The sequence below is a fragment of the Ochotona princeps genome, chromosome 3 (genome assembly GCF_030435755.1).
Source record: "Ochotona princeps isolate mOchPri1 chromosome 3, mOchPri1.hap1, whole genome shotgun sequence".
Classification (NCBI taxonomy): Eukaryota; Metazoa; Chordata; class Mammalia; order Lagomorpha; family Ochotonidae; genus Ochotona; species Ochotona princeps.
In genome coordinates this window covers 35,052,763-35,080,362 of record NC_080834.1, presented here as the reverse complement: position 1 = coordinate 35,080,362, position 27,600 = coordinate 35,052,763, and the positions used below count along the sequence as shown (strand labels likewise).

The window sequence follows — 27,600 nt, the reverse complement described above, 5'->3', positions numbered from 1 at the left end:
AGGAGGGAGCTGGCTGGGAAGCAGGGCAGCCGGGATTAGAACTGGTGTCCGCTTGGGATCCTGGCACGTACAAGGTGAGGACTTTAGCTGCTAGGCCACCGCGCTGGTCCCCTGCTTTTTTTCAGTAAGAGCTAACACCCCCATCAAGGTCACTCTCTGAGATCATAATGACACATTTATTTGAAGAAATAGCTCCCAAGGACTTTGCTCATGAGCACTGTTTTTCTTGCCCCTTTAATTTATTGCACAGAGCTCGAAGGTGATGGTGCCTGCTCTAGGGGTTTCTGTGACAGGAAGTGTGCACACTCCATTGTTGCACCTGCAGATCACGTGGGGAGAGGGAGGAGGAGGAAATGGGGAAGAGAGGAGGAAAAACATTTTACTGACACTAACCTGGGGAGGAGGGGTTACACACCGTAATCTTCAACCTTCATGCACCAGCACCCCATGTGGATACCAGGTTGTGTTCCAACAGCTCTACTTCCCATCCAGCTCCCAACTACAGCCTGGGAAAGCAGAGGGGGACGGCCCACATCCTCGGGTCCCAGCACCCACATGGGAGATCTGGAAGAAGCTCCTGGATAACGGATTTAGATCAGCTCACCTCTAGCTGTTGCAAGCAGCTGGTGGAAGATCTCTTTCTCTCTGTCTCTCTTTTTTCTCTGTAAATCTATCTTTCAAATAAAAATAAGTTTAAAAATCTATTTAAAAAGAAAGAGAAAAAGAAAGAATACAGTCTCAGCAGGGTGCTCTGTGGGGATCCCACAATGCCTTGCCCTGGGCATTAGAAGCCCCATTTTTCAGCAAGGAGCTGGGACCCGGGTAGAGGGTCAGCCTGCAGGGTGTGCCCCTTGCAGCAGCCCTGAGACCTGAAAAACCAGGGTGTCTTGGTGACCTGCACTTGCTGGGATACATCACCTCAAACATGGTGGCTCAGACAGCACAGATTTGTGATTTTCGCTTTGGAGGTCACAAGTCTGGGAGGGGAGACTCCAGGGGCTTAAAGCTGAGGTGTGGCCCAGGCTTGTACCCTGGAGACCCTCAGGAGAACGCTCTGTTGCCCTGCCAGTGTCTGGGGGCTGTCCTTGGCTGTGGTTCCTATCAGAATGCCTTTCCCTCCAACTTTCTTCCTCGATTGTAGTCAGATCTCTGTTCTTGCAAATCTTTTTCTTTTCGATTTATTTATTTTTATTGGAAAGGCAGAGGTACACAGAGAGAGGAGCTCTTCTACTTGCTGATTCGCTCTCCGAATGGGCACACGACCACAGTTGGGCGGGTTCAAAGCCAGCAACCAGGAGCTTCTTCTCCATCTCCGATGTGGGTTCAGAGGCCCCAGGCCTTGGACCATCCTCTGCTGCTTCCCCAGGCACATTGCAGGAGCTGGCTTGGAAGTCTAGCATCCAGGACTCAAACAGGTGCCCATACAGGATGCTGATGCTGCAGGCAGAGGCTTAGTTTCCATCATGTCACTTCCTGTCCTCCCCACCCACAGCACATTTTGTCTTGTTTTTTAAAAAAGATTTATTTGGTTTTTTTTAAAGATTTATTCATTTTATTACAAAGTCAGATACACAGAGAGGAGGAGAGACAGAGAGGAAGATCTTCCGTCCGATGATTCACTCCCCAAGTGAGCCGCAACGGGCTGGTGCGCGCAGATCCGAAGTCGGGAACCTGGAACCTCTTCCGGGTCTCCCACGCGGGTGCAGGGTCCCAATGCATTGGACCGTCCTCGACTGCCTTCCCAGGCCACAAGCAGGGAGCTGGATGGGAAGTGGAGCTGCCGGGATTAGAACCGGCGCCCATATGGGATCCTGGTGTGTTCAAGGTGAGGATTTTAGCCACTAGGCTACTGCACCAGGCCCATATCTTGTCTTCATAAAAGCACACTTGTGATGACCTTGGGCCCTCTCAGAAAATTCAGGGTAGCCTTCCTGTCTTGAAAAAACAAACAAACAAACAAACAAACAAAAAAAAACAAGAAAAAAAACTAATTATGGGCCAGCTTTGCAGACCGGCTTTGGGACACAGCATGTTAAACCACCACCTGTGATGCCTCGGAAAGCGAGGTTGAGTCCCTGCTGTCTGGCTTCTCATCCAGTTTCCTACTCAAGTACGGGAGAAAGCCGTGAATGCTGGCCCAGTGCCTGAACCCCTGCCGCCAAGGTGAGAGACTGGGGGCTGCAGATTCCAGGCTTTGACCTGGTCCAACCCCACCCACTGCGGCTATTTGGGGACTGAACCAGCATGTGGAAGATCTCTCTCTCTCTCTCTGTCATTATCTCTCATCCTCCCCTCTCTGTCACTTGGCTGGATCAACAAAATAAATCTTTTTTGTTAAAAGATTTATTTATTTTTATTGGAAAGTCAGATATACAAAGAGGAGGAGAGACAGAGAGGAAGATCTTCTGTTTGATGATTCACTCCCCAAGTGACTGCAACAGCCGGAGCTTGATCCGATCCAAAACCAGGAGCCAGGAACTTCCTCCAGGTCTCCCACTCGAGTGCAGGGTCCCAATGCATTGGGCCGTCCTCGACTGCCTTCCCAGGCCCCAAGCAGGGAGCTGGATGGGAAGTGAGGTTGCTGGGATTAGAACTGGCACCCATATGGGATCCTGGCGTGTTCAAGGCGAGGATTTCAGCCACTAGGCCACCGCGCCGGGCCCAAAATAAATCTTTAAAGGCAAACCAAGAGCTAATAGATCCGGTGACATGAAAGACAGAATTCTCATGTAACCCAGTCCTGCAATTCTGCAGATGGGCAATTTAAGGCAGTCTCGATGGGTATTCTCTGGGTGTCCGCTTTGCTTACCCCACCTCCGTAGCTGGGAGCACAGAGGCCAGGCGGGCGACCTGTGCCTTGGGGTTTGGTGGCTGTCGATTGGGCAACAGGTCTCTGATGATCCAGTTTGTGATGTGCTTATTCCCAAAGCAAGCGGGCAGGGTTCCAGGGGCAGCGAAGTGTGTGAGACTTTGGGAGACCTTGGCCTAGAACTCTCATTAGAACCTTACTGGTCTTATCAGTCAAAGCCAAACTCAGCTGCAAGGCCAGCCCACACTGGAGGAGCGAGGAAATAGCACGTTGTGTCCTTGCACTGGGGATATGTGAAGTCACTGTGGACACCGGAAGAGAAATGGTGTCCTGCTGGGGGGCACCCGAGTACCCCACCTACCCTGTGGGAGGGCAGAGCCAGAGCACCCTGGGCCCGGCGTGATGCCTCAGTGGCTAAATCCTCACTTTGCAAACACCAGGATTGCATATGGGCTGCTCTAGTCCTGCGTGCTCCACTTCCCATCCAGCTCGCTGCTGATGTGCCTAGAAAAGCAGTAGAGGGTGGGCCAAGTGCTTGGGCCCCTGGCACTCACGCGGGAGACCCAGCAGAAGCGCAAGCTGCTAGCTTTGCACTGGCCCAGTCCTTTCATTATGGCCATCTGGGAAGTCAACAAGCAGATGGAAGATCTTTCTCTCTGTCTTTGAAACACATAAATAAATCTTTTTTTTTAAAGATTTATTTATTTTTATTGGAAAGTCAGATATACAGAGAGGATGAGAGACAGAGAGGAAGATCTTCTGTCCGGTGATTCACTCCTCAAGTGACCACCATGGCCAGTGCTGCACCGATCTGTAGCCAGGAGCCAGGAACCTCCTCCAGGTCTCCCACTCGAGTGCAGGGTCCCAAGCTTTGGGCCGTCCTCAACTGCTTTCCAAGGACACGAACAGGTTGCTGGAAGGGAAGTGAGGTTGCTGGGATTAGAACTGGTGCCCATATGGGATCCTGGTGCGTTCAAAGCGAGGACTTTAGCTGCTAGGCCACCGCGCCGGTCCCATGAAACACATAAATAAATCTTTTAAAAAAATGAATGAATGAGTGAATTCAGGGTCAGCGTCACTCAACTTCTACCCTTAGATGTTGAATTTAAGCTTGTATGTTCTTAATAACATGGAGAATTGTCTCAGTGTAAGTCAAGGGCAAGGTTGGGCTTTCCTTTGGGTTTTAATCACTTTTCAAGTACTGCAGGCAGGCAAGGACTGTCCTATCCAGCTCCCTGGAGCTCTCTCGCTCTTTCTCTCTCTCTAACCCCTGTCCCCAGCACCTGTCTGTCTGCCTGGCTCTCTTACCCAGGGAGGCGGTCCGTGGCCAGCAGTGGCCGGAAGCCTGCCCTCCATACCCCGGCTCTGTTTCTTTTGGCGCTGTCTCAGGAAAGGGTCAGGATGAGACGGGAGGCTCCTCTGCCCGGCCTGGGTTGAAGTCAGTCATCCCCTGACCTTCATTCCTGCCCAGTGTCTCAGACAAGGCACATACTCCCCCAACACACACATTTGGATGATTCTTCCAGAAACCAGTTAGGCAATCTGCTCCCCAGGGGAGCGTAGGGGGGGGTGTGCTTGGAGTCAGTCCCGCGCCTGCTGAGAGCTGCGGGCCGCCTGCTGGCCGCCCAGTGCCGCGGGCATGGCCAACAGGACCAACGCGTCTGCTCCGTCCAGTGGCTATGAATACTACTTAGACTACCTGGACCTCATTCCCGTGGATGAGAAGAGGCTGAGAGCCAACAAACGTAAGTCAGGCTCAGCCAGCCAGCCAGGCTGCGGCTCGGGTGCGGGCGTCTGGCTCGCGCTCACGCAGCTCTCTGTTCACTGATTGTCTCTAGACAGGACAGGGCCGGGGAGCAGGTGGAGAGAACTGAGGGGACTGAGATGTGCTCTCACGTATAAGAAGCTGTGATTGGCCTGCTAAGGAGCTCAGCATGTTAAGAGACAAAATACTCCTTTAAAGCAAGATTCCTCTCTTCTGTCTCTCTCTTTCTTCTTTTTTTTCTTAAGAAGTATGTATTTGTTTGAAAGGCAAATACACACAGAAAGAGAGGCAGAGAGAGAGCTTCTATCTGCTGATTCACTCCTCAAACGGCCGCAATAGCCAGAGTTGGGTCAGTCTGAAGCTGGGAACATGGAGTTTTCTCTGTGTATTCCATTGGGTGTGCAGGAGTCCAAGGAGTTGGGCCATCGGCTACTGCTTTCCCAGGCCACATACAGGGAGCCGGATCAGAGGTGGAGCAGTTGGAACTCGAACCAGTGCCTACATGGGAGCCCAGCACTGCAGATAGAAAACCTTCAAACATCACAGTGCCAGCCACACTCTGTTAAAGGGAGGTTTCTTGGGCCTGGTACAGTAGCCTAGTGGCTTAAGTCCTCACCTTGGTTGCTCCGGGATCCGATATGGGCGCCAGTTTAAATCCTAATTGCTCTACTTCCTTTCTACCTCTCTGCTTGTGTCCTGGGAAAGCAGTCGGGGCTGGTCCAAAGCAGTCGAGGACGGCCCAAAGCCTTGGGACCCTGCACCCGCGTGGGAGACCCAGAAGAAGCTCCTGACTTCTGGCTCTGGACTGGCTCAGCTCCAGTCATTGTGACCATTTAGGGAGTGAACTAGTGGACTTTCTGTCTCTCCTCTCCTCTCTGTACATCTGCCTTTCCAGTAAAACTTAGTAAGTCCATTTTACATATGTAAAAGTGAAGGCTTATTTGCATGTGGAAAATTTTGGAATAGATGGATAATTTTTTTTCATAATTTGGATTTTCCATGAGAGATAGGGGGAGAGAGAGCTCAGGGCTGGGAGTCAGGAGCTCCCCCATTGTGTGGCAGGGACCCCAACTCCTTTGCCTGCCACCACAGCCTCCCCAAGCCTGCGTTGAGCCAACACCAGAACTGAGTGCGTGTCTCCAGTGTGGGACTGCAGTGTCTTAGCTGCGAGGGCCCAGCCCTCTCCCAGCCTCACAGCAGCTGCTTGCCCCGAAATGGAAGTTTTTTGTTTTGTTTTTTTCTATAAGGAGGGCAGAGGTTGAACTTGTGGGTTTGTTGCAGTAAACAATCTCCTTGGCCCAGAGCTGGGCAACCAAGGGAGATGCCTGACGCAAAGACTGGGGGTTCCTGCCACCCATGTGGGAGAGACACTGCATTCCAGCTTGCTAGCTTTGGGGTGTGTGTGTTAAATCAGTAAATCATTGGGGGAAAAAAGTGTAAGAGGAAAGTTGTTCTTGTACCTGCACCACAGTTAGAGGCTAGCACAGAAAGAGGTGACAGAGAGAACCTTCCTCAGCCCCAGTAACGACCCTGGACCCTGGGTGAGGAAGCTGCCATCGGGGCCTAGGGAAAGATGAGTCAGCAGTTGTTCAAGTGACGCGTCCCAGGGCACGGCCAAAATAACTCAAGTTCGCACGCAGACTGCAGAAGAGGCAAACATGTACAATTGAAAGATTATCCTGGAATGCTAGCAAGTTAAATTCTGTTGAGAAATCTGCCAGGAAAAATATACATACACATACGTGTGTGTGTGTGTGTGTGTGTGTGTGTGTGTGTGTGTGTGCGCGTTGCTCCCAAGGCGGTCTCGATCTGGAGGAGAAGATCCCAGACTGATTTTGGAGGCTTGCCAGTCCTGTTCCACGCAGCATCGAGGGTCTGGGGCGCCAGTGGGGGGCTGTTCCCAACAAGCCTCTTCTACTCCTGTTTGGGTCCCAGGGGCCCCAGTCTTTAGAGCTTATCTGGATTCATTTTCTGCTTTCTCTGGAAGACAAGTTCAGGGTTAGACAAAAATCCCCCACCTCAAGAATGCTCCTACCTAGAGGGGTTACAAAAAACACAGCCCAGGTGAATCAGATATCCCAAGCTGGGGATGTCCCAGACACCCGTGTGGCAAGCCAAAGAGGCCACCGAGGACCGTAGCCCACCAAGGGTTTGTGGCGCTACTCTTGCAAGCCCCACCCTGCAGGGGCCAGTCAGCAAGTGCCAACCTCCAGGGGCTGGCCCTGCAGCCTACAGAGATAAACTACCACCTGTCTGCAATACCAAGGGGCACTGGTTCGAGTCCTGGCTGCTCCACTTCCTACCTGGTTCTTGCTTAAGGCACATGGCGAGGCAGTGGGTGGTGAACCCCAAGCGCCTGGGTCTCCGCACCCACTCATGGGGGTTCCGGACTGGCCCAAGAGGTGAGATCAACCAATGAGAGATCTCTCTTCTCTCTCTGTAAGTAATCTTTTTAAAAAATCCTTTCATCCCCTCTTTAGAATTCCTGCAGCACCTCTAGCACTAACCCTGGACAGTCTTATTTTGTGTCCTGGTCCAACAGAGAAGTATTTGGGGTCATGTTTGAAAAAGAAATGTCGGCTCTGATGTGGGGGCTCAGTGGCTAAATCTTTGCCTTACGCATGTTGGGATCCCATATTGTTCATGTCCCGGCCGCTCCACTTCCCCTCCAGCTCCCTGCTTATGGCTGGGAAAACAGTAGAGGACGGCCCAAGGCCTTGGGACTCTGCAACCACATGGGAGACCCGGAAGATGCTCCTGGCTTCAGAATGGCTCAGCTCCGGCTGTTGAGGCCATTTAAGGAGTGAACCAGGGGACAGAAGATCTTTCTCTCTGGCTCACCTTCTTTCTGTAAATCTGCCTTTCCCATAAAAATAAATAAATCTTTAAAAAGAAAAAAAGAGGGGTTATGCACGGATGGGTGAGCACACATGTGGGTCAGTGGACAGCCAGCTAGAGCAGTGGGTCGTCAGGGTACAGTTACCTCGGCCCCTGTGGTGGGGAGGGAGCAGGACGCTGGTCCCAGGACCGCCCATCCTGCAGCTGTCAGAAGTGCAGGTACTTGAATCCCCCACATGGACCAGTACCAGCCGCTGTGAACTTGAGACTGTCTCCACTTGACTGGGAACTCCTAATCCAGGTCCCATGGGTAGAGCTGTTACCCTCCTTGTGTAGGTAGCAGAAAGAAAAACAAAGTCCACATGCATTAACTAACAGACACACTCCCCCATTGCCACTTTCCAGGTGTGGGCAGTGAGGGGCCAGTTGTGCTTGAGAACAGGTGTCACCTTGCAAACAGAGCCTAAGGAGGAGCTAGTCAGAGCTGTCACAGCACAGCACCCACCATGCGGCTCGAGGCAGCAAAGAGGGGACCAGTGTTGTGGCAAAGCAGGCTCCTGTGGTACCCACATCTATACAGGCATTGGTTTGAGTCCTGCCTGTTCCACTTCCAATCCAGCTCCCTGCTCATGGCTTGGGAAAGCCGTTGAAAGTGGCCCTAGTCCTTGGGCTCCTGCCACCCACATGGAAGACCCAGAAGAAGCTCCTGGCCCCTGCCTCCTGGCTTTGAATTAGCTCAGCTCTGGTTGTTGCGGCCATCTGGGGAGTGACCCAATGGATGGAGGATCTCTGTCTCTTTCCAACAAATAACTAAAAGCAGACAAAGAACCCCCAGCCTGGCTCCCACATCTCCTTCTTGTCCCTGATTTGAGAAGCCAGTTGTGGCACCCTGAACTGAACACTGTGGCCGGGTTCTCCGGGCTAAGCTCACAGGACAAACAACACGAGGCAGCTGTGACTTAGTGGCTGCCCTGCACACATTACGATAGCTGCTGGGCTCTCATCCTGCCCTCCCTCCCTCAGGGGTGGGGCAGGGGCCGTGTCTCCTAGTTTTCTGCAGGTGTCAGTGCTCAGAGTAACAGTGCATGGGCTAGACATCTGTAGCAGTTCCTGCCAGGGACTCCTCCCATTGAGTAGAGTCCCACACGGAGGCCCCGCCCCTTTCCCATGCGTGCACTGGCTGTCCCAGGCAGGAAATGAGCACCCAGTCACCCCTGCTTCCCTACAGGAACACAGTGTCAGGCCCAGAGGCTGCTGGCTAGCAGCTTGCCCTTCCCTGTACCAGGAACTTGGGAGCACTGTCAGGAAGGCTGTCAAGGGTATCACATTTTTTTTGGTTTCCTTGCTGTCCTTACTGCAGAGAACATTGTGTTTCAGGGGCCCAAACTGCCACTTTCCAGTGCTGGAAAAGTCTAAAGGCACTCAGGCTTGTTGGCTGCTCACAGGGAACCCCCAGTAGGGTGACGCGGAGGAAGGCTGGTCCATTGTGGAGAAGTTTCTGTCCTCCCTTCCTTGCCCTGTAAGCCTCCCGTCTCATCTCCCCCGGATGCGCACTGGTGGTTCAGGGGGTCGCAGACACCAGCTGCTGGGGCCAGGAAAAGATTGCAGATAGCAGGCTGTGCTGCATCTCCCTTCGGGGGATTCCTCATCCTAACCTGGAGTCAACCAACTAAGCCAATGTGCTCTCTGAACCCTTCAAAAGAGTTCATGTGGGACCCGACTCAATGCTCAATTGGCTCATCCTCCACCTCCAAGCACCAGGATTCCTTCCCATCCAGCTCCCCGTTTGTGGCCTGGGAAAGCAGCAGAGGATGGCCCAAGGCTTTAGGATTCTGTATCCACATGGGAGACCCAGAAGAGGTTCCTGGCTCCTGGCTTCGGAACAGCTCAGGTCATCGTAGCCATCTGGAGGAGTGAACCGGCAAACGAAGAGCCGCCTTTCCAATAAAAATAAATAAATCTTTTTTAAAAAATAGTTCATGCAAAGTGAAATTAAAAGACACTTATTTTGGCCAAGAGGGTTTTGTGGCTTCCACCTGCCTTGGGCCACAAATTCGGCAGAGAGCAAAGGCTGGGAAACTGTGTGTTCCTTCTGGCCACTGCCCTGAACTGAGCCAGAGGGTAGCCTCTCCTGAGCAGGCAGCGCCCCCCAGGGCACCAGCTCCACCTTCTTCAGGATCTCTAACCCCAGGGGCCTGCGTTCCTGGAAGCCTGCCCTTGCCTCTGTCCTCAGAGACCCCTTCCCAGACCTTGCAGGGGGCGGGGTCCAACCCCCACTCTGAGCCCTGAGTGGCTTCCCTTCCTTCCACAGATTCCATCGTCATCGCCTTTTGGGTGAGCCTGGCTGCCTTCGTGGTGCTCCTCTTCCTCATCCTGCTCTTCATGTCCTGGTCAGGCTCCCTGCCCGTGAGGTGAGAGGGGTCAGGGATGCAGGCCACTGACACTCATTCCACCTCCCCGCTCCCACCCCCGAGTCCCCAGAGCAGCGCGGTGCAGGTAGCCTCTGCGAAATGACCGGTGATAACACACCACATGGCTCCACTGAGTCAGGTGTGCGCAGTGGAGGGCTCACTCTGCACTAGACCGAGTGCGCCCTGGTCCCAGGTTCCAACCTGTGCGCTTTCCTAGTGTTTTTGTTTGGGGGCAGGTTAGCAGGTCCCTCCCATGCAGGCATTTGCAAATCTTCTGGTTCAGAATTGAGCCATAGAGGACGCACTGCTTGCTAACAAAGCTTCCCTGCCAAGTGCCACCCAAATGCCAGTGATATCAAAAGAGGGCAGAGCCATCTATGGACAGGAAGCAGATTAGCTGGGTTGCCGAGGCCCCTGGGGATGGAGGGCTGTGGAGAGGAGGAGGTGTGGTTGCTGATGGATTTCTTTGCAAGAGGAGGAAAGGATGACAACATGCCCTCCAATGAGATCAGGGTTGCACAGCTGTGAGTGTCCAAAGACTGGCTTGGAACAGTGACCTTTATGACCTAGCAAATCTATCAGTTAAAAAAGAAAAGAAAGAACAAGGCTGACATTGACCCCATGGGCCACCAAAACCAATGCCAAGTCACTCCCCTGGAAAACAGGGCCCACAGCTTGGGCAGGTCTGGCCACTCTGTCACCAACTGGTGCTGTGAGGCTTTCAGCTGCTTTGGGCACAAAGCTGGCAGAGAGCACAGGCTGGAGGGTTGTGTGTTCCTTCTTGCCACCGCCCTGATGGTTAAACTGGAGCATGGGGCGGGTGGGAGACTGGGTGGGGCTTCTCCCTTAAAATCCCCCTTAGTCTCAGTTACATGAAGGAAACAAGGTGGAAATAATAGTCTTACCCACTTTCCTGTAGCCCTTGAAATTTCCTACCCTAATTAACTATGTAAAAATTGTCAAAAGTATAATAATAATAATAATAATAAAATAAACTAGAGGCACCAGATAGGAGCCGCCGAAGCAACCCAGCCCCTGCTGGTTCCATGTTCTTCCCTGTGTAAGATGCCTGGTGGCCGTCACGCCCTGGGGACCCTATTCCCTGCCCACAGCTGATGGGGCCAGGGTTGGACAACTGACCCAGAAGGCAGCGGGTTACTGGAGGACCATTGTGTCCATCAACTGAAGCCTTGGGGCGCAGAATCCAGGAGCAGGTGCAGGCTGCGCCACCTGCTGGGCAGCAGAGACAGCAAAGCAGAGGGCACAGAGCAGAGGCCGGCACCAGCTTTTGAGCCATGAAGAAACCTGTGCTTTCAGCTTCTACAACTCAGATATTTTGCCACAGTGATAGAGCACCACATACACTAATAACATCTTTTTTCCTTCTGCCTCTCCGAGGGGACTCATAGCAAGTCCTGTGCCAGGGACAGCTTGTGAGGGCAAAGGTTATTCCTCTCTGGGGGGGTGGGGAGGAGTTCTTGGCCCTAGGGGACACACAGCAGCTGTTCCCCTTAAGCCCAGGTCAGCAGCCTGTGTTTGGTGGTCTCAGATTCATTTTTATTTATTTGAAAAGTAGGGTGACAAGGAGAGAGAGAGAGAAAATCTCACACCTGTTGGTTCATTTCTCAAATGGTCCCAAAAATCAGGGCTGGGTGGGGCTGAAACCAGGAGCCTGGAACTCCATCCAGGTCTCCCAAGTGGATGCAGGGACTGAGTACTTGAGCCACTCTGCTGCCTTCCTGGGTGTTGGGCCTCCTGGTTCTTCCAGAAGAGTGGATCGGAAGTGGAGCTGCCAAGTCCATTTACCCCCCAATTTTGTCAGGCTAGAGAATCCACCAGGGGAGGTAGATTCCTTAGCCTGGTGTGTGAGTAGGAATGAGCCAGACTCCAGCAAGTGGCTGGATGCGAGGTCAGCTTGCCCAGCACCCTCCAGGAGAAAGCTGTGAGCTGTAGGGAGGCCTGGCTCTGTGAGCTGGGCTGACCTCCCCTGCTGCCTTGCCCGCTGGCTCTGGCCAGACAGGAGTGGGGCCTGGGAAGTGCTCAGCCTGCCTCTCTGATGCCACACGCCCTTTATGCTCCATGTGTTCACAGGACCAGTCTGCAGTCCCGCCACGCATGCCCGTGGAGCTTCAGCCTCCACCTCCCCTCCTGGTTGCGGAAGGCCCGCCAAGGGCAGGGTGGGGGAGCCAGGGAGCAGAGCTGGAGCTGACGGAGACTGTAGCGAAGCCACTGGACCCTCTCCTGCCATCACCACCACCACCACCACCACCACCACCACCACGGTTGCGGCCCCCTGCAGCACTCACCCAGGAGTGTGCATTCCACTGGGAATCCTGCAGTGCCTGCTGACGTTGGGAGCAGGCTCAGCCAGAGGTCTCTGCAAATAGAGCCTGCACCTTGGCCCAGGGGGCTGGGGAACTCCCAGCCAGTGGCACCCGCAACACCTCTGCCCAAAGCCCGTTTCCAGCAGTGGATAGCTCCAGTGGGTAATGACTGGGTCAGGGCCATTTTGGGAAGGCTAGGTAAATAAAATGTAGATACCTGAAGATGAAAAACCCTTGTTGGCTAGTTCTCATGATGCCACTGCCCCATTTCTTCTGAAACTATTATTTTTTAAAAGAAGATTTGCTTTATTTGAATGGTAGAGGCAGGGAGACGGAGCTCTTCCATCTACTGGTTCATTCTCCAAACGTCCAAAACAGCTTGGAGCCAGGTGCCTCTTCCAGGTGTCCCATGTGGATGCAGGGGCCCAAGCACTTGGGCCATCCTCTGCTGCTTTCCCTGGCACATCAGCAGGGAGCTGGTGTGGATGAAGTAGAGCCGCCGCAACTTAAATGGACACTCTGATATGGGATGTTTAACTTGCTGCACCACAATGCCAGGCTCCTTCTGGAACACTCCGTGGCCCCTGGGCTCACTTGGCCAGGCTGTGCCTATGTGGTTGGGAGGTTGGGGAGGCTTGCAGAGCCCAGTGGGCACCAATGTCCACACTGCTAGGCCAGCCTGTAGTCGGGGTACCGCAGTCATATCCCACATCTGTCCTTATGGCTTTTTGGGGACAGAACCCATGGGAGGGCAGCCAGCAGCTGTGCCCCAGAAGGGACCGCAGCCTCCAATGCTGGCACAGATCACCTGGAAGCTGGCAGCGATGGGCCTCTGACTGGGCCAGATCTGAGATCCCCAAAGATTCAGTCCTCTACTTGCTACTGCTCTGGCCTGGGCAAAGAAGGCAGCAGGGCATATCACACAAAACCTGGAAAACTCAATCCTTTTACCAACCTCCCTCCTGCCAACACATCCCACAGCCGTCAGTAAGAGGCAGGTGGGCTTTGTTCTGACTATAGCCTCTAAAATGTAGTTGTTAGGCGATGGCTCAACTGGCTAATCACCCACTTCCAAGCACCAGCATCCCATATGGGCGCCAGTTTGTGTTCCAGCAGCTCTACTTCCCGTCCAGCTCCCTGCTTGTGGCCTGGTCCCTGACAGCCCAAAGCCTTGGGACCCTGCACCCACATGGGAGACCCGAAAGAAGCCCGTGGCTCCTGGCTTCAGATCAGCTTAGTTCTTCTGGCCATTGCAGTCTCTTGGGAAGTGAATCATTGGATGGAAGATCTTCCTCTCTGTCTCTCCTTCTTTCTGTATATTTGAAATTGTAATAAAAATAAATAAGTCTTTTTAAAAAATTGCAACTGTCCTGTGGCAGCCATGGGGCCTGCCAGGATGCAGGGGTCCTCAGTTCCCTTACAGAGGCCGCTGTAGTACCTATATGACTTGCGGGACTTCACACGATGTTAGTGTGTAGATGTGAGGTTCCACCCTCACCCCTGGGTGCTTGTGAAGCACACTGTCTGGCAGTACAGCTGCACATCCCATTCAGTCTTCACTGGGCTGCAGGTGGACACAGGCGGACACTGTTCCCCCAACCCGGGTGACTAAGACCTTCCTGGACAGCACCTCTTGGCATACTCAACAAGAAAAAGGCATGCCAGTGAGCCGTTCAAAAGGATGGGAGGGAACTGTAAAGACGGTGGGATGGACACATGACCCTGGCTGGACCTGAGCAGGCCTGAGTCCAACCTAAGTCTACTGGGGGGATTCCCGCCTCCGAGGGCTGTCGGAGGGGAGTGCTGTGGCAGGAGGGTGACGATCCTTGCTTTCCCACTGCGGGAAGGGCCACAGGCCAGCAAGCCTCTGTGCATACTGCACAGCCTGAGGCACTCTGGCGGCACGGCCAAGTGCAGGCATGCCCCTCGGGGCTCTGGGTACTGGGTGGGCGAACAGAGCAGAGACCAGCCCCATCCCGGTGGACACGGGGTGTGCAGGAGGGCCTTCCGAGGGACGGTAAGATGCTTCCTGGTGAAGTGTGTGAGATGCTCCAGCCCTGGATGAGGGACGAACAGTCTCCATGGAGCGACAAGTGAAACAGAAACGCCTTACAAAAACAGGCGTTTATTAGCGGGAGTTGATGCAATCCACCGTGTCTGAGGTGCGGCTGCCGAAAAACGCAGCTTATTCGATGTCACACACACGGTAATGATCAAGCACAATTCCTTCTCCTTAATAAAATATTCAGCAACCCTGGCGGGAGCTTTCTTAAAAAACAAAAAAAGAAATCGCACAAAAAGCTGGCATGGCTTCTTCCAGAAGGCTTAGTGTCCGTCTTCAGGCTTGTCCAAAAAGGTTCTGACACCTTTTTGACACAGTTCATAGCGGAGAGGCCCACTACAGGTCAGAGCCCGCTCCAGCGGGCAGGGCCAGTATGGGGTGCCCTGTCCCCCACCGAGGGCCGAGAGTGAACCCAGTCCATGTGCCGGGCTCCCCTCGAATCTGTGCCCCTGGTTTTCTGGCAGGACCTGGCGGCTGTGGCAGTGTGGGAGTTGGGGCGTCTCAGGCGTGCTGGCTGCAGGTGGCGAGGCCCGCGCAGAGCGTGACCACCGGTTCCTCCTCCTCTTCGCCCTGGCCCCGGGCGCAGGCTGCCGCCTTGCAGACCATGCGGACGTAGGTGCTGAGGGTGTCAGGCCGCAGGGCCCCCAGCCAGACGTCCTTCACGTACAGTGACACCAGGAAGGCTGCGGAGGCTGCGGGGGCATGACAAGGAGGTAGGCAGTGAGGGCAGGTCGGCCATCCACAAGGCCCGCCTGTGGACTTGGCCCTTGCTCAACGCTTGGGTCATCTTGGCTCATTTTACACTCCGCTGACAAACAAGCCAAGTGTCTCCTGGGCTCGGAGCACCGAGTAGAGACCCAGGGGGCAGCTGTGGTGTCCTTACCGCTCCGGCAACAAGGGCACCATGGTGGGTGCCCCCCACAGTCCTCTCCCCATCCCCACTCCTGACGGCCCGCCCACGTGGGCAAGGCCACGCATGCTGGCCCCAGTTCTCCTACAGCTGTGCAAAGCCTGTGCTATTTGTTCACTGGCTCACTCGTGTATTCAAACCTCTAGACGTCTGCTCTACACCAAGCACATAAACTGTGTTGTATGCATGCATGTACACACGTGTCAGCACGCGCTCTGCTCCGTGGCAGGGTCCCTGGTGGGACATGGAGTCTGTGTGTGTAGGTGGGTGGGGCTGTCACCAACAGCTGCCCCCACTGAGCATTAAGGCAATGCTGAGGGACACGCAGCAGGTGCTGGGCAGCTCCCAGACTGTGGGAAGGGGGTGCCCGTGGTCTGAGCATGCCCTGATTCCCACCGGGAGGTACCGGGAGGCAGGGAGCTGGGCCTGATGCAGTGTGCAAGGGTGCAGCCATACTTAGGGCAGGAGCAGGCAGGTAGAGAGGCCAGGAGACATGCGTACGTGCAGTCCCTGTCTCCTGCTGTGGGAGGCCTCTGCCGCGCCATCCTCTAGGCTGGCTGGACAACGGAGGAAAACTGACATGGGGCCACCTGAACATGGCACCAAGGGAGGTTTCTGGGAGAGGGCCACCAAGCTCTAAGTAGCAGAAGTCCCTGACCCAGGCCTGGCCCACTCCCGCCCCTGCTCCAACCCTTCCCCCTCCTCCACCGGGAGCCAGCAGTACCTCGGGTGGCCTCGTCCAGGTCCTCCTGCAGACAGGAAGCACACAGTGCCTCGACCTCTGCGTGCAAGGCACTGCCCACCGTGTCCCCTGCCGCCACCAGCTGCAGCATGACGGAGGTGAAGAGGCAGGCCACATCCTGCGTGGGCCCGGCCAGGCCCTCAGCGCCGCAGAGCCGGCTGTACAGCAGGAACAGGTGGCTCCTCACGGTGCTGTCTGCGAGGAGCCCAGCCACCAGCGCCCGGTGTGGCAAGATGCGATTCCGGAGCCAGCCCACAAGCCCCGCGGCCTCGGCCCTGCTGAGTGGGCGCCCCACCGCAGCCCGCAGCACCCAGCGCACCACCAGGGTGGCCGCGGCGTAGACGGGGTGTGGGGCCTCGCTCTCGGGGTCGGGGACCGCGGGCCCCCAGTGCGTCAGGATGGAGCGTAGGTGGCCCCGGCACGTCTCCACGCAGGCCGCCTTCAGCTCGGGGTCAGCCGTCTCCTCCGCCTCCCCTGGAGTCTGCTTCCGGCCACGCGGGCCTCGGGCTCGGGCCGGCCCGGCTGGCTTGCCCTTCTCCTTGAGCATTTCTGTTCAATGTATGGAAAACAGGCCATGAGCGAGGGAGCCCCCGGGGCACCAGGTGGCACCCTACCTGCGGGAGTGGGATGGGAACGCAGTCCCCAGGAATAGCTCTGCACCCGCTACCCGCTTTCCTCGCTATCGTGGTGATACAATCCTCACGGGACCCTTATGAAGCAGGCGCCATCACCCTCCTGCCACTCCACGTGAGGAAGCGGCCATCACCCTCCTGCCCCTCCATGTGAGGAAGCCGCCATCACCCTCCTCCTGTCAATGTGAGGGCTCTGCCAGAAGGTGGCGCTAGTGGCACTACACCGGCATGTGCCATCGCCTCCCCTCCTGTTCATGTGAGGGAGCCGCCAGCAGGTGGCGCTGGCAGCACTTGGATGCAGGCCCCTCTCTGGTCTTTGTCCTTCGGACCGTGTACCACAGCTCCAAGAGGGGCCCAGGGGCTCCTGACCATCCCCCGTCCCCAGCGGACCGCTGAGTGTCCTGAGGCTTGCAGGCTAAGCGACTTTCTGCAAACCAGAAACACCCGACTCAAAGCTAGCCCTCGCCAGCTCCGAGTGTAGCCGTTTGTGCCTGGCGCCTAGGTCCCAGCATCTTTGGAGACATGGCTCAGAGGGGGAGTGGGCTGGCTGCTCTGGGTGTCCCCACACCCCGGTGTGGGCACAGTGAAGGGCGGGGTCACAGGCAGCAGTGGGGAACACTCACTGGCGAGCTCCCTGACTTGGCACTGCTCGATGGCCACCCTCAGGTCTTCCTGGAGCCCAGCATCTCCTTCGATGAGGCTCCACTTGTGCAGCAGGACGAGCGTGTCCGTGGCCGAGAGCACGGTCTCATTCACGACGAAGCGGTCCATGGCCTTGAAGGCTCGCACCACAGTGGCCTGGTACCTCAGCACCGAGTCCAGCGTCCCAAAGAAGCTGGTCAGCTGGGCGGGGGCCAGGGTGGGCCTGTTTGGGGGGAAGGCAGTGTTGCACACTGGGTCAGGGCTGCCTCCGGGACTGGGGGCGCAGTCAGCCAAGGGGGGAGGTGTGCCAAGGAGGCAGAGCCTGAGCAGCAGGCTGGGGGCAATGGAAAGCTCTTTGTAGGCCACGGCTAAGTGGGGGTCTTCCTGTTGACGCCCAGTTCACATGTAACGCTGTTGACTCAAACAGCAGCTGGTGCTCAATATAGCCACGTGCCTCCCAGGCAGGACCGAGCAGTGTGGAACAGCATCCAACAACAGGCCAAAGCTCCCACCGTGAGAGCCTTGTGTCCCCCTCCCCACTGCCAGCCCCCTAGAAGCGGACCCGTGAGCATGTTCCAGGTCTTCTCCATGACACAGTGGGACCCGAGCACTCGGCTCTTCTGGGAAAACCACGAGCAGTCAAGACCCCCGGGCGGGGGCGTGCTCTCGGCTCTTGGAGCCAGGAGGCTGGCCTGGGCGTGCCCTGGCTTGGGCTGAAGGTCATGGCAAATGCACGCCTGTGAACCATCACCTCCTCGCAGTGTCTGGGTTCAGACACAAAAGTACAACACAACCCGGTCTCACGCAGCTTTGGCTGGGGACAGCGTGAAGTTCAGGGGGCCCTGACACCACCTCTCTGTGGTGACACAGATGTGGTACCCATGAGCGGCGTTGGCCGCGCGGCCTCTGTCTAGCAGGGCGGGCTCACCTCAGGTGCTTCGCGAGCGAGAGGAACACATAAAGGAACTCATTGACCAGATGCAGGGCGAGCATCTTGGGGGGCTCACGGGAGCCAGGCTGGCCAGCAGGCTGCTCGTCGGCCCGCACCTCTTTGTCTCCCAGGTTGGTCATCCACAGCGTGTGGAGCAAGCAGATCACGCGAGACAGCAGTGGGGTCTCCAGGAACCTGCAAAGCAAACGTAACCACGCTCCAGTGTCACCATAACCGGCCTGCCGACCAAGACGTGGAGGAGCACCAGGCCGCAGCCCAGCTCCCCCCGACCCCACTGAGCAAGGCCTCGGAGCAGATGCAGGGTGCTTGCCTAGCCAGCAACAATGACCAAGATGAGGCCCTTGCCCTCTAACCAGATGGCTGTCCCAGGCTTTGCAGACCCGTGGGTACTGTTTAGAACCAGCTGTCCATCCAGGACACCTGGGCAACCCCTGGAAACGAAATGGTCATCAGAATGGATAACCTCCAGGTCCTGCCTGCTGTGACCCAGCCCAGTCCTTGTCCTCTGAGACACCCTGCAGTGGACATGGACTTGACTCCTTGTCTCCTGATGGCGTGCTGTCACCCACTGTCCCACGTGGCCTCCATGGAGCTGCCATGGAACTTGAGGCTGCAGGCCATGACAGCAAGCTGGCCCTGAAACTCCAGGGCTGCAGGGCTGCAGGGGCTGCAGGGGCTCCAGGGGAAGGGTTGCAGGGGTTGCAGGGGCTGCAGGGGCTGCAGGGGAAGGGTTGCAGGGGCTGCAGGGGCTCCAGGGGAAGGGTTGCAGGGGCTGCAGGGGCTGCAGGGGCTCCAGGGGAAGGGTTGCAGGGGCTGCAGGGGCTGCAGGGGCTGCAGGGGCAGGGCCTTACCTGTTCTCCAGGATGTGCACAATCCACGTCAGCAGGCTGTAGTCCCGGATGATCTCGTAGGCCGACCTGGCCACCCGTGCGGCGCTCTGCAGGATTTCTAGAATCCAATTCTGGAAACCCCAAATGCGAGTTAACTTCTGAAAAGTGACCAAAGGAAGGGCCTTCTATCTTCAAGGTGGTACTGCGCTTACAGGTGGCGACTGCCGGGCACATTTTCTCTGCTGATTTTTGTTACTGTTGGACTGGCAGGAGCCCATCCCCGTCCCCACGAGAGACAGCCCAGGGACAAGAGTGTGTACAGCAGTGCCTGGACCTTGGGAGGATAGGGCCTTCGCCCTCGCTGATTCCTGCCAACAACCAGCCAACAACCAGCCGGCCAGCAGGGATGCTCCACAGATATCGCTCGGCCCACAGGCACTGGCCAGAGCTGGGAGCTGGCATGGCTCATCTCTAGCCCTGTTGTGAACCACAGGTGCCCTGTTTCACACCTGGGAAGGGGTGACAGCAGGGGGCTGTCCCTCAGCTGTTCACCGACGGCTTCAGAATTGCCCCTCTGAGTTTATCCCAACCTGTTTCTTAATCCTGACTCACTCCAGCTTGCCTGCATCTTGGGTCATGTCAGAAACAGAAGCTGGGAACTAGAATGCCAAGGGTGCTTTCCAGCTTCCTCATGATGACCAGGGGTATTTAGAACCACCTCCCCAACCCCGTCCCCAGACTGGGGGACTGAGCTGTGAGTGCAGACTGTCCGACCGGAGGCAGGTGAGGACGCCAGGGTCCTGGGCCCTACTGACTGTAGCTTCTGGGCCTTAGGTAGAATCCTGGCACTTGAGAGCACCACAGATGAGTGTGAAGGAGGGTGCTGTGCCGGGCTCCTGGACCAGCTCCAAAGGCATCTAACCCCGACCGGCCCCTCCCTCTGGATGAAAAACCAAAGCGCTCCTATCAGCCAAGGGCATTTCATCCCAGGAGAGACGATGCAGGGTGTTGTGACACCATGCGTGCGCCAGGATCACGTCACCCGAGGACAGCCGAGGCAGGGTGTCACGACATCATGTGCATGCCAGGGTCAACCTGTGCAGTGCAGCCAAGAGCAGGGACTGTTCTTGGCATCTTCTCTTGGCACTGTGGGAACCAAGCACATATGGGCTGGGGGTGGCATATCCACCTGGACTCAGCCTCCCAGCGGGAACTGAGGAAGAGCATAGACGTGGCCGGCTCCCACAGGCTCACCTGTGCTGCCTGGTCGCACAGGGGGCTGCTGAAGAAGGCCAGCACGATGCGGAAGATGCCACGCCGGGCGTAGAGCTCGTAGCACTGCTTGTCGCGGATGCCTTCTCGCAGCAGGCCCAGCACCCACTCCTGCTCCTTCTTTTGCTGCAGATCAGGAAAACGGGGTGCTGGTGTCAAGAAAGCGTCCCCCCCACCCCATGTGGCAGCCCGACTCCAAGGGCAGCAGTGGCTGGGGATGCTGGACAGCAGCCTGGGGCCCATTTCTCGAAGTCAGGGATAGAGCAGTCATGTTCAAACACAGAGCTGGGGAAAGTCAGCTAACGTTCAACCCAACATTCACCACCACGCTCCACAAGGCCAACCTAAAAAGTCCACGCATTTCATTTCCCAACCCTCCCACTCTAACACAGCCCTGATGCTCTCGGTAGACAGACACACAGGTTTAATGGACAGGACAACAGCGGTGTGACAGCAGGAGCTGAGGGACCCGGCTTGCGGACTGTGAGGGTGTCACCTGGAAGTCAGAGCTGTAGAAGAACTGGAAGAAGCCCGGGACTTTGTCCATGTTCAGGTAGTCGTGGGAGAGCAGGAACTTGCTGATCTTCAAGTACATGTGATCCTCTGAGAAGGGCAAGCAGTCAGGTCCCACGGGCACCCACGGCACCCCCTTCCCTGCCAGCCCTGGGGCCTGGCTGAGCCCTGTGCTGGGGTTCTCCTGCTGATTTCTACCTCTGTCCACGGCACAGGATGCCCCCCACGGGTCAGGATCCCTCCGTGGCTCCCAACCTTTCACTCCTATGAGCACTGAGTGGCTTCTGACATGTCTGTCACCACAGAAGGGTGACCAACTCTGTGCAAATGTAGACTTAGCTCAGTCTCAAGCTAATTAAGTAAGCTGTGGTACCTGGTTTCAAAATCTGCAGGGCTGCTTTGGCGATGAAGAGAGCCAGGGTGAAAGTGAGCCTCATGTTGGGGGTTCGAATCCCATTCCGGACCACATCCATCAGGTAAAGCACCTTGGAGATGAGGATGGAGGAGGATGAGCGCTGTCAGCACAGGGACCCGCCCTGCTCCATGAGGACGCACCTGCTCCAACCCCCCAGCCAGCGACCCATCAAAGGCCAGGCTTTCGCAGGCAAGGTTTCCGTCCTCCTGAGTCAGGCCTGCACCCAACGGCGGAGAGAAGGCTGACGCCACTTCTACCTGCTCGTGCTCCTCTACTGTCATGGGGCACTGGTTTCTGAGGCTCAGCGCCCCGTGGACAACAGCCTCTTTTTCCAGAAGAAGACCCAAGAAATGAATCCATTCTGTCTACCTATAAGAAGGAAGCCTGTGCACCCCTCTTTGGTTCCCCAGAGAACGAAGCCTTGAGAGGCTCCTGCATCCCGTCCTGGCAGTTCCTGCCTCCACACACTGCCCCCTCACCTGGGACTGCTCTCGGAACCGGGCCCCCTCCAGGTGCGAGTAGTAGGCCGCCAAGATGTAGTAGGCTGCGGCTCGCATCTGGGGGTCGTAGCTGCTGAGGGCCACGATGGTGAGGCCCAGGGCGTTGGAATCCAAAAACTTTCGACAATCCACCACGAATTCTACAGGAAATAAATATATAGCATTAAACACACACATGTACATCACACCACACATTAGGGCTGCATGATTTGGGGGCAATTTGGAAGATATTTTATTTTGCCAGTAGCAGCTGCAGTGCTGGACACCCCAAGGAATGTAAGTCTCTTTCCAACTCCCCAGCACTTCTGCTGCAGTTGGCCCTTCCCTACTGTGGAAGGAATGGACATAAAAAAAGATTTATTTATTTATTTACTTTTAAAGATTTATTTATTTTTATTGGAAAGGAGGATATACAGAGACGAGGAGAGACAGAGAGGAAGATCTTCTGCCCAACTGTTCACTCCCCAAGTGACCGCAACAGCCAGAGCTGAGCCAATCTGAATCCAGGAGCCAGGAACTTACTCCAGGTCTCTCACGCGTGTGCAGAGTCCCAGGGCTTTGGGCTGTCCTCGACTACTTTCCCAGGCCACAAGCAGAGAGCTGGAGGGGAAGCAGGGCTGCGAGGATTAGAACTGGCAACCATATGGGATCCCGGTGCGTTCAAGGCGAGGACTTTAACCATTATGTTATCGTGCCGGGCCCAAGATTCATTTATTTTTATTGGAGGCAGATTTACAGAGAGGAGAGACAGAAAGATCTTCCATCAACTGGTTTACTCCCCAAATGGCCACAATGTCTACACAGATCTGAAGCCAGGAGCTAGGAATCTCCCTTCAGGTCTCCAACATGGGTGCAGAGTCCTAAGGCCTTGGGCCATCCTTTGCTGCTTTCCCAGGCCACAAGAGGGAGTTGGATGAGAAGTGAAGTAGCCAGGACATGAACTTGTGTCCATATGGGATGCTGGCGCTTGCAGGCAGAGGATTTAGCCAGTTGAAGCACTGCATTGGCCTCTAACTTTTTTTAAAATTCATATTTGTTTGAAAAAGTTACACAGAGAGATTTTCCATCCACTGGCTCACTCCCCAGATGACCACAATGGCCAGAGCTGGGCCATGTCAAATCCACGAGCCAGGAGCCTGTTTTGGGTCTTCTACACAGGTGTAGAGGCCCAAGTACCTGGATCAGAAGTGGGACTCAGGGCTCCAACTGGTGCCCATGTGGGCTGCCAGCACTGGAAGTAGCAGCAGCTTTACCCATTACGCCAGCCATCAACCAAGGTGATTTCATTATTTGCAGCATACCATGAGCCAGGAAGGAACAGAGGTGAGTGACCCCGAAGCCAGTGCTTCATGTCCCAACCGCTCCACTTTTGATCCGGCTCCCTGCTTGGGAAAGCAGCAAAGGATGGCTCAAGTCCTTGGCCTCTGTATCCACATGGCAGACCTGGAAGAAGCTCTGGCCTCTTGATCAGCTCAGCTCCAGTCAACGTGGCCATTTGGGGTGTGAACCAGCAGATGGAAGCTCTCTCCCTCCCCGCCTCTCCTCACTCTCTGACTGACTTTCAAATAAATACGAATAAATAAACCTTAAATTGGGAAAGTATCCAGGACAAGGGACACTGACAGATTCTAAAAAACACAAATGTTATTTAAAAAAAAAAAATCACAACACTTTATATTCTAAATATTAACTGTGACTTTGTTGGAAAAAAAAAAAAATCACTGGCATGAAAAGTTGAGAGGATAGGTGAAGACGCCCCGGTCAGAATGCGGCCATCTGGGTGTCCCCGCGGCGAGGCCCTGCCCCTCGGGGCTCCCACAGGAGGCTGGCACTCACCGGGCCTGGTCAGCTCACTGAAGAGATGCAGCAGAAAGCAGGGGTCATAGAGGCCACCAAGATCCACCGCCACATTCTTATCTTTGAACACAGGCTCCTGCTCGTCCTGAAAGAACCCAAACCAAGTAGAACGCGCAAGTCCATCACACAGGCTCCGGGACCTCAGCCAGAGGGCCAGGCACTGGCATGTTTCAGATGTGAGATGGTTAAAATGCTCACAGACTTTCCTGGCTAAGCACCCCTTACTGCAAAAATCCCACATCTGAAATGCTCCAAGATGGGAAATGGTGTGTTTTGTTGGTGTTCAGCCTTGAGTTAGGGGTGCTCGGCCTTGGGTCAGGGGTGCTCGGCCTTGGGTCAGGGGTGCTCGACTTGTTAATTTGCCTGTTACTGTCAGAATTCCAATATTCAGAGCATAAAAATGTGGCTTCACGAAAGGTGGAATTTGTACATGTAATATGTGATCTTTGGAATCTGCTTCAAGCCAGTTTTGTGATGTACACCAAGCGATGTGGCTGCGAAGTGCTGGGGCTCTGTACCTTGGCAAGGTTAAGAATTTTATTCCATAAATACTATAACACCACTACAAATTCTGTGGAGGGTGCAGATGGCACCTGCGGAGGGGAAAGGGCATGCCAGCAGCAGGGGTACCTCAGGTGGCAGCAGCTTCCGGCGCTGGGGGAAATGCAGGATGGTCTGCATGACACGGTCACGATCCAGCAGGCGCAGGATGTCCCCAGGGCTCGGCTGTTGCCACAGTGACTTGCCCAGGCTGCGGCATGTCTTATGGTGCTCCACGGCTGCTGGGCCCCACAGCAGCACCCTAGGGCCAGAGAGGAGGGGAATGGTCACAGGGGCCCACCGGGAACAGAGTAACGGTAGCAGCAGTGAGCACACTAGCTAGCATCAAGGCACGCTTCACACCCATGACGTCACGCACACCCCGTCCCTTACTCCCCAGCACACCCTTCTGGAGCTCATGGAGGCAACTGCGCTCCCAGGACTGGTGATAATGATATTTGGGGGTGCCAGGCACTGTTTGTCAACTTCCTAGAATATGATAACCGATTCACAGCCCTGCAAGGCAGGCATAAGGACTTTCCTCTCGTGTTCGATTGGGGAGCCGGTCACCCATCCAGGGTTAAGTGTCATGGCCACAGTCCATGCTGGACCACGGATCCTGACCCCTCCCTGAGCACACATGGCTATGAGAGAAGCAGGTGTGTGTGCAGGACCAGCATGCTATAGCTCTCAGGCGCAATGACTCCTAGAAAATGATGCAGGCCTTGCTTCTTCCCTATCCTCCTCCTCCTCACTGCTCCAGGGGTGCTTGCACCACCTGCCTGTGAGGAGGGCCACACCTCCACTCTGGAAGGTCTCCCCATGGAGCGGAAACTTGCTGTCTGGTGCCTGTGTCCTGCACACCCAGCCAGCCTGGCCTTCCTGCCACATGTCCATCCTAGGATCCCAATGGGCCACCTGCTCGCCCTGGCCCTCCCACCTCCCAGCCCTCAGGGCTCCTGTCCCTTCCTTGGCCCACACGGCTTGGGTACTGGGGGAGTGGGGAGGTGGTTGTGCTTGGTGCCAGACCCTGTCCCATCTCTGTAAGTGGGAGCCTGAAACCAGCATACAGTTGATAGAAAGCTCTTTGCCGTCCTGGAGTCTCCTTTCTTCCTTGTAACTGCACCTGCACCCTGACACCTGCCAGTGAAGACATGGAGAAGGACACTGGGTGTTCAGATGGAAACTGGGTTTACTGGGGCCACAAAGAGTGGGGAATGCCCTATAGGGAAACTGACACCCCTAGGAGTAGCTTGTGGGAAGACAAAGGTTGCACTAGACCGGAAGCCACCCTGGCCCCCTTAAGAACAAAAACTGAGGGGCCTGGTGGCGTGGCCTAGCGGCTAAGGTCCTCGCTTTGAATGCCCTGGGATCCCATATGGGCGCCGGTTCTAATCCCGGCAGCTCCACTTCCCATCCAGCTCCTTGCTTGTGGCCTGGGAAAGCAGTTGAGGACAGCCCAAAGCTTTGGGACCCTGCACCCATGTGGGAGACCCGGAAGAGGTTCTAGGTTCTCGGCTTCGGATCGGCGCAGAACCGGCTGTTGCGCTCACTTGGGGAGTGAAACATTAGACGGAAGATCTTCCTCTCTGTCTCTCCTCCTCTCTGTATATCTGACTTTGTAATAAAATAAAGAAATCTTAAAAAAAAAAAAAAAAAGAACAAAAACCGAACATTATACCACTTCCTTTCTCTTAGGAATGACCTGGGCTCCACCCCATTCCTTCCTCCCCCACCATGAATGGCACCATGACCTCAGAAGGAGCCACATCTTGGTTCACCAGAGACTTTGTCACTATGGCCCCTGGTGGTCATGACCCTGCCAAGCCAAAGACCTGCTCAACAGCAGGTGCTTGGCCAACAGCTCTCGAGGTACATACTTGCAAAGGGAATTCCCCTAACTACAGCCTCCTCTCTACTCCCCGAAACAAAGGTGGGTAATGTTAACACGGGGAGGCCCGTGCAAGAGGCTATCTGCTGTGCCCATACTCCCAGCAGGCAGACTGTCATACTCTGTGACACCCCATCACCCGGCCCCCGACTGATGACTGCCAGAGAGCACCCAGTGCTATGTACCGCAGGGCTACCTGGTCTGGGCCTTTTCGGCCTTCTCAGCATGTGGGTGACAATGACTTAAAAAGGAAAAGCTTGTGTGCTCAATGGCCCAGAGTCTCGTGGGTGTCACGGCCTCCAGCCACTCTCCCCTCTGGGGAGCTGGCGCTAGGCTCCTTCCCCACGCACTCTGGCCAGTCTCTCCCCAGGCAGCACTCTGCTCTCTGCATGGCAGGGGGCTCGATGGAGAAATGGGGGCTTCAGTGTGGCAAGAACTGCCTCCAACGGGCCCTGATCTGCCTGGTGTGGGCAAAGCACCTCTGGGTATCTGGGACACGGACGAATCCACAAGTACAGGACAGTGTTGACTTCATGTCTAATCAGCCTCTGTTGTCATGAGCAACTCCTGTATCGTAAGATGCTGTGGGGCAGCTCCTGGACAGACAGGTGCCCATGGTCAGCAGGGGACACCCAGGCAAGGAGTCGTGTTTCCTGGGTGGTGGGGGCAGCTTCGCCCACCTCACCCTCTCCCTACAATCAGGAATGGAAAGAAATGCCAAGGCTAGCGCTTGCTGGGCAGAGATGAGGTCACGGTCCTGGGCCGGGCATCATGAGGCCTGCCGCTGTGATGGCGCCCTGGCACACACCTGAAGTCCACGAGGCTGAGCTTGCTCTGCTCGTACGCCCGCAGCAGAAGTAAAAGCTTCTGGTCTACAAGTCAAGCACAGGTCAGTTTAGAGAGGGGAGCCCCTCATCCTCCATCCCAGTGCTCCCCAGCTCCCCACGCTCACCCCCAGGCCTCACCCAGCACGCTGAGGGTGGCACTGTAGGCCCCGAGAAGCACGGCGAAGTGGCTGCTCTCGCACACGGAGGGACACATTGTCACCACCGTCAGCATCAGGTCCACCAGCGCTTCTGAAAGAGAGCGGGTCAGGAGACACACAGCCCCACAGTGACGCTCGGGGTCTGAGTCAGGCGGCCCCTAGCGACCACCATTGCAGGAGCAGCATGGGGATTCCTTTTCATGAACACCCTCCCCATCACCCGTCTCTCTGGGCCTCTGCGTGGGCCGCACGTCACGCTCTGCTCACTGCCCCACCTGCAGGTGGTCCTCCCAACGCTAAACCACAGAGCAAGGGAAGCAGGACTGAGCCTAGGGTAACTGCTGAGGATTCAGGGATGTGACTTCTTCTCTAGGAAGAGTGTGGTGGCAGAATGGGGGACCTTCCATACTGCCTTCTCGCACCCCCTGCACCCCTCATGTGGGTAGCAAAGCACACAGTTACTCTAGTGAGGAATGTAGCCCAAATATGGGCGTGGGAAGAGTCTCCCAGCCTGTCCTGGATTCCTGTCTCTGGTTCCTGCCAATGCAGACCCCGGGAGGTGGTGCTGATGGCTTAAGTTCATGGGCTCCTGCCACCCACGTGGGACACCTGGCTTGCATTCCTGACTTCCAGCTGCACTTCAGTCTTACTCAAGGCAAACATCTGGGGAGTGCACCAGCAGATGGGAGCTCTCTTTGTCTCTCCAATAA

General features: G+C 55.7%; 2 protein-coding genes across 2 annotated transcripts in view; one reads left to right on the top strand and one right to left on the bottom strand.

Annotated features, from left to right (window-relative positions):
- Window positions 1–4,398: 4,398 nt before the first annotated feature.
- MRAP (melanocortin 2 receptor accessory protein) lies at window positions 4,399–12,098 on the top strand. Its single transcript, XM_058661236.1, has 3 exons — window positions 4,399–4,554; window positions 9,724–9,823; window positions 11,915–12,098. Exons 1-3 carry the CDS (start codon window positions 4,449–4,451, stop codon window positions 12,030–12,032), a joined length of 324 nt encoding a protein of 107 aa, XP_058517219.1. The 5' UTR covers window positions 4,399–4,448; the 3' UTR covers window positions 12,033–12,098.
- Window positions 12,099–14,681: 2,583 nt separating this feature from the next.
- Window positions 14,682–27,600, bottom strand: part of URB1 (URB1 ribosome biogenesis homolog) — a 55,370-nt gene continuing 42,451 nt past the window's right edge. The window contains exons 27-39 of the mRNA XM_058661700.1: window positions 26,871–26,981; window positions 26,714–26,777; window positions 24,105–24,276; window positions 23,454–23,559; window positions 21,597–21,757; window positions 21,076–21,187; window positions 20,686–20,792; window positions 20,172–20,315; window positions 18,939–19,048; window positions 18,064–18,261; window positions 17,117–17,358; window positions 15,844–16,410; window positions 14,682–14,901 (exon numbers count right to left, since the gene is read on the bottom strand). Of these exons, the coding sequence (XP_058517683.1) occupies window positions 14,711–14,901; window positions 15,844–16,410; window positions 17,117–17,358; window positions 18,064–18,261; window positions 18,939–19,048; window positions 20,172–20,315; window positions 20,686–20,792; window positions 21,076–21,187; window positions 21,597–21,757; window positions 23,454–23,559; window positions 24,105–24,276; window positions 26,714–26,777; window positions 26,871–26,981 (2,285 nt within the window). The 3' untranslated portion in view covers window positions 14,682–14,710. The remainder of the gene's footprint in view (window positions 14,902–15,843; window positions 16,411–17,116; window positions 17,359–18,063; window positions 18,262–18,938; window positions 19,049–20,171; window positions 20,316–20,685; window positions 20,793–21,075; window positions 21,188–21,596; window positions 21,758–23,453; window positions 23,560–24,104; window positions 24,277–26,713; window positions 26,778–26,870; window positions 26,982–27,600) is intronic.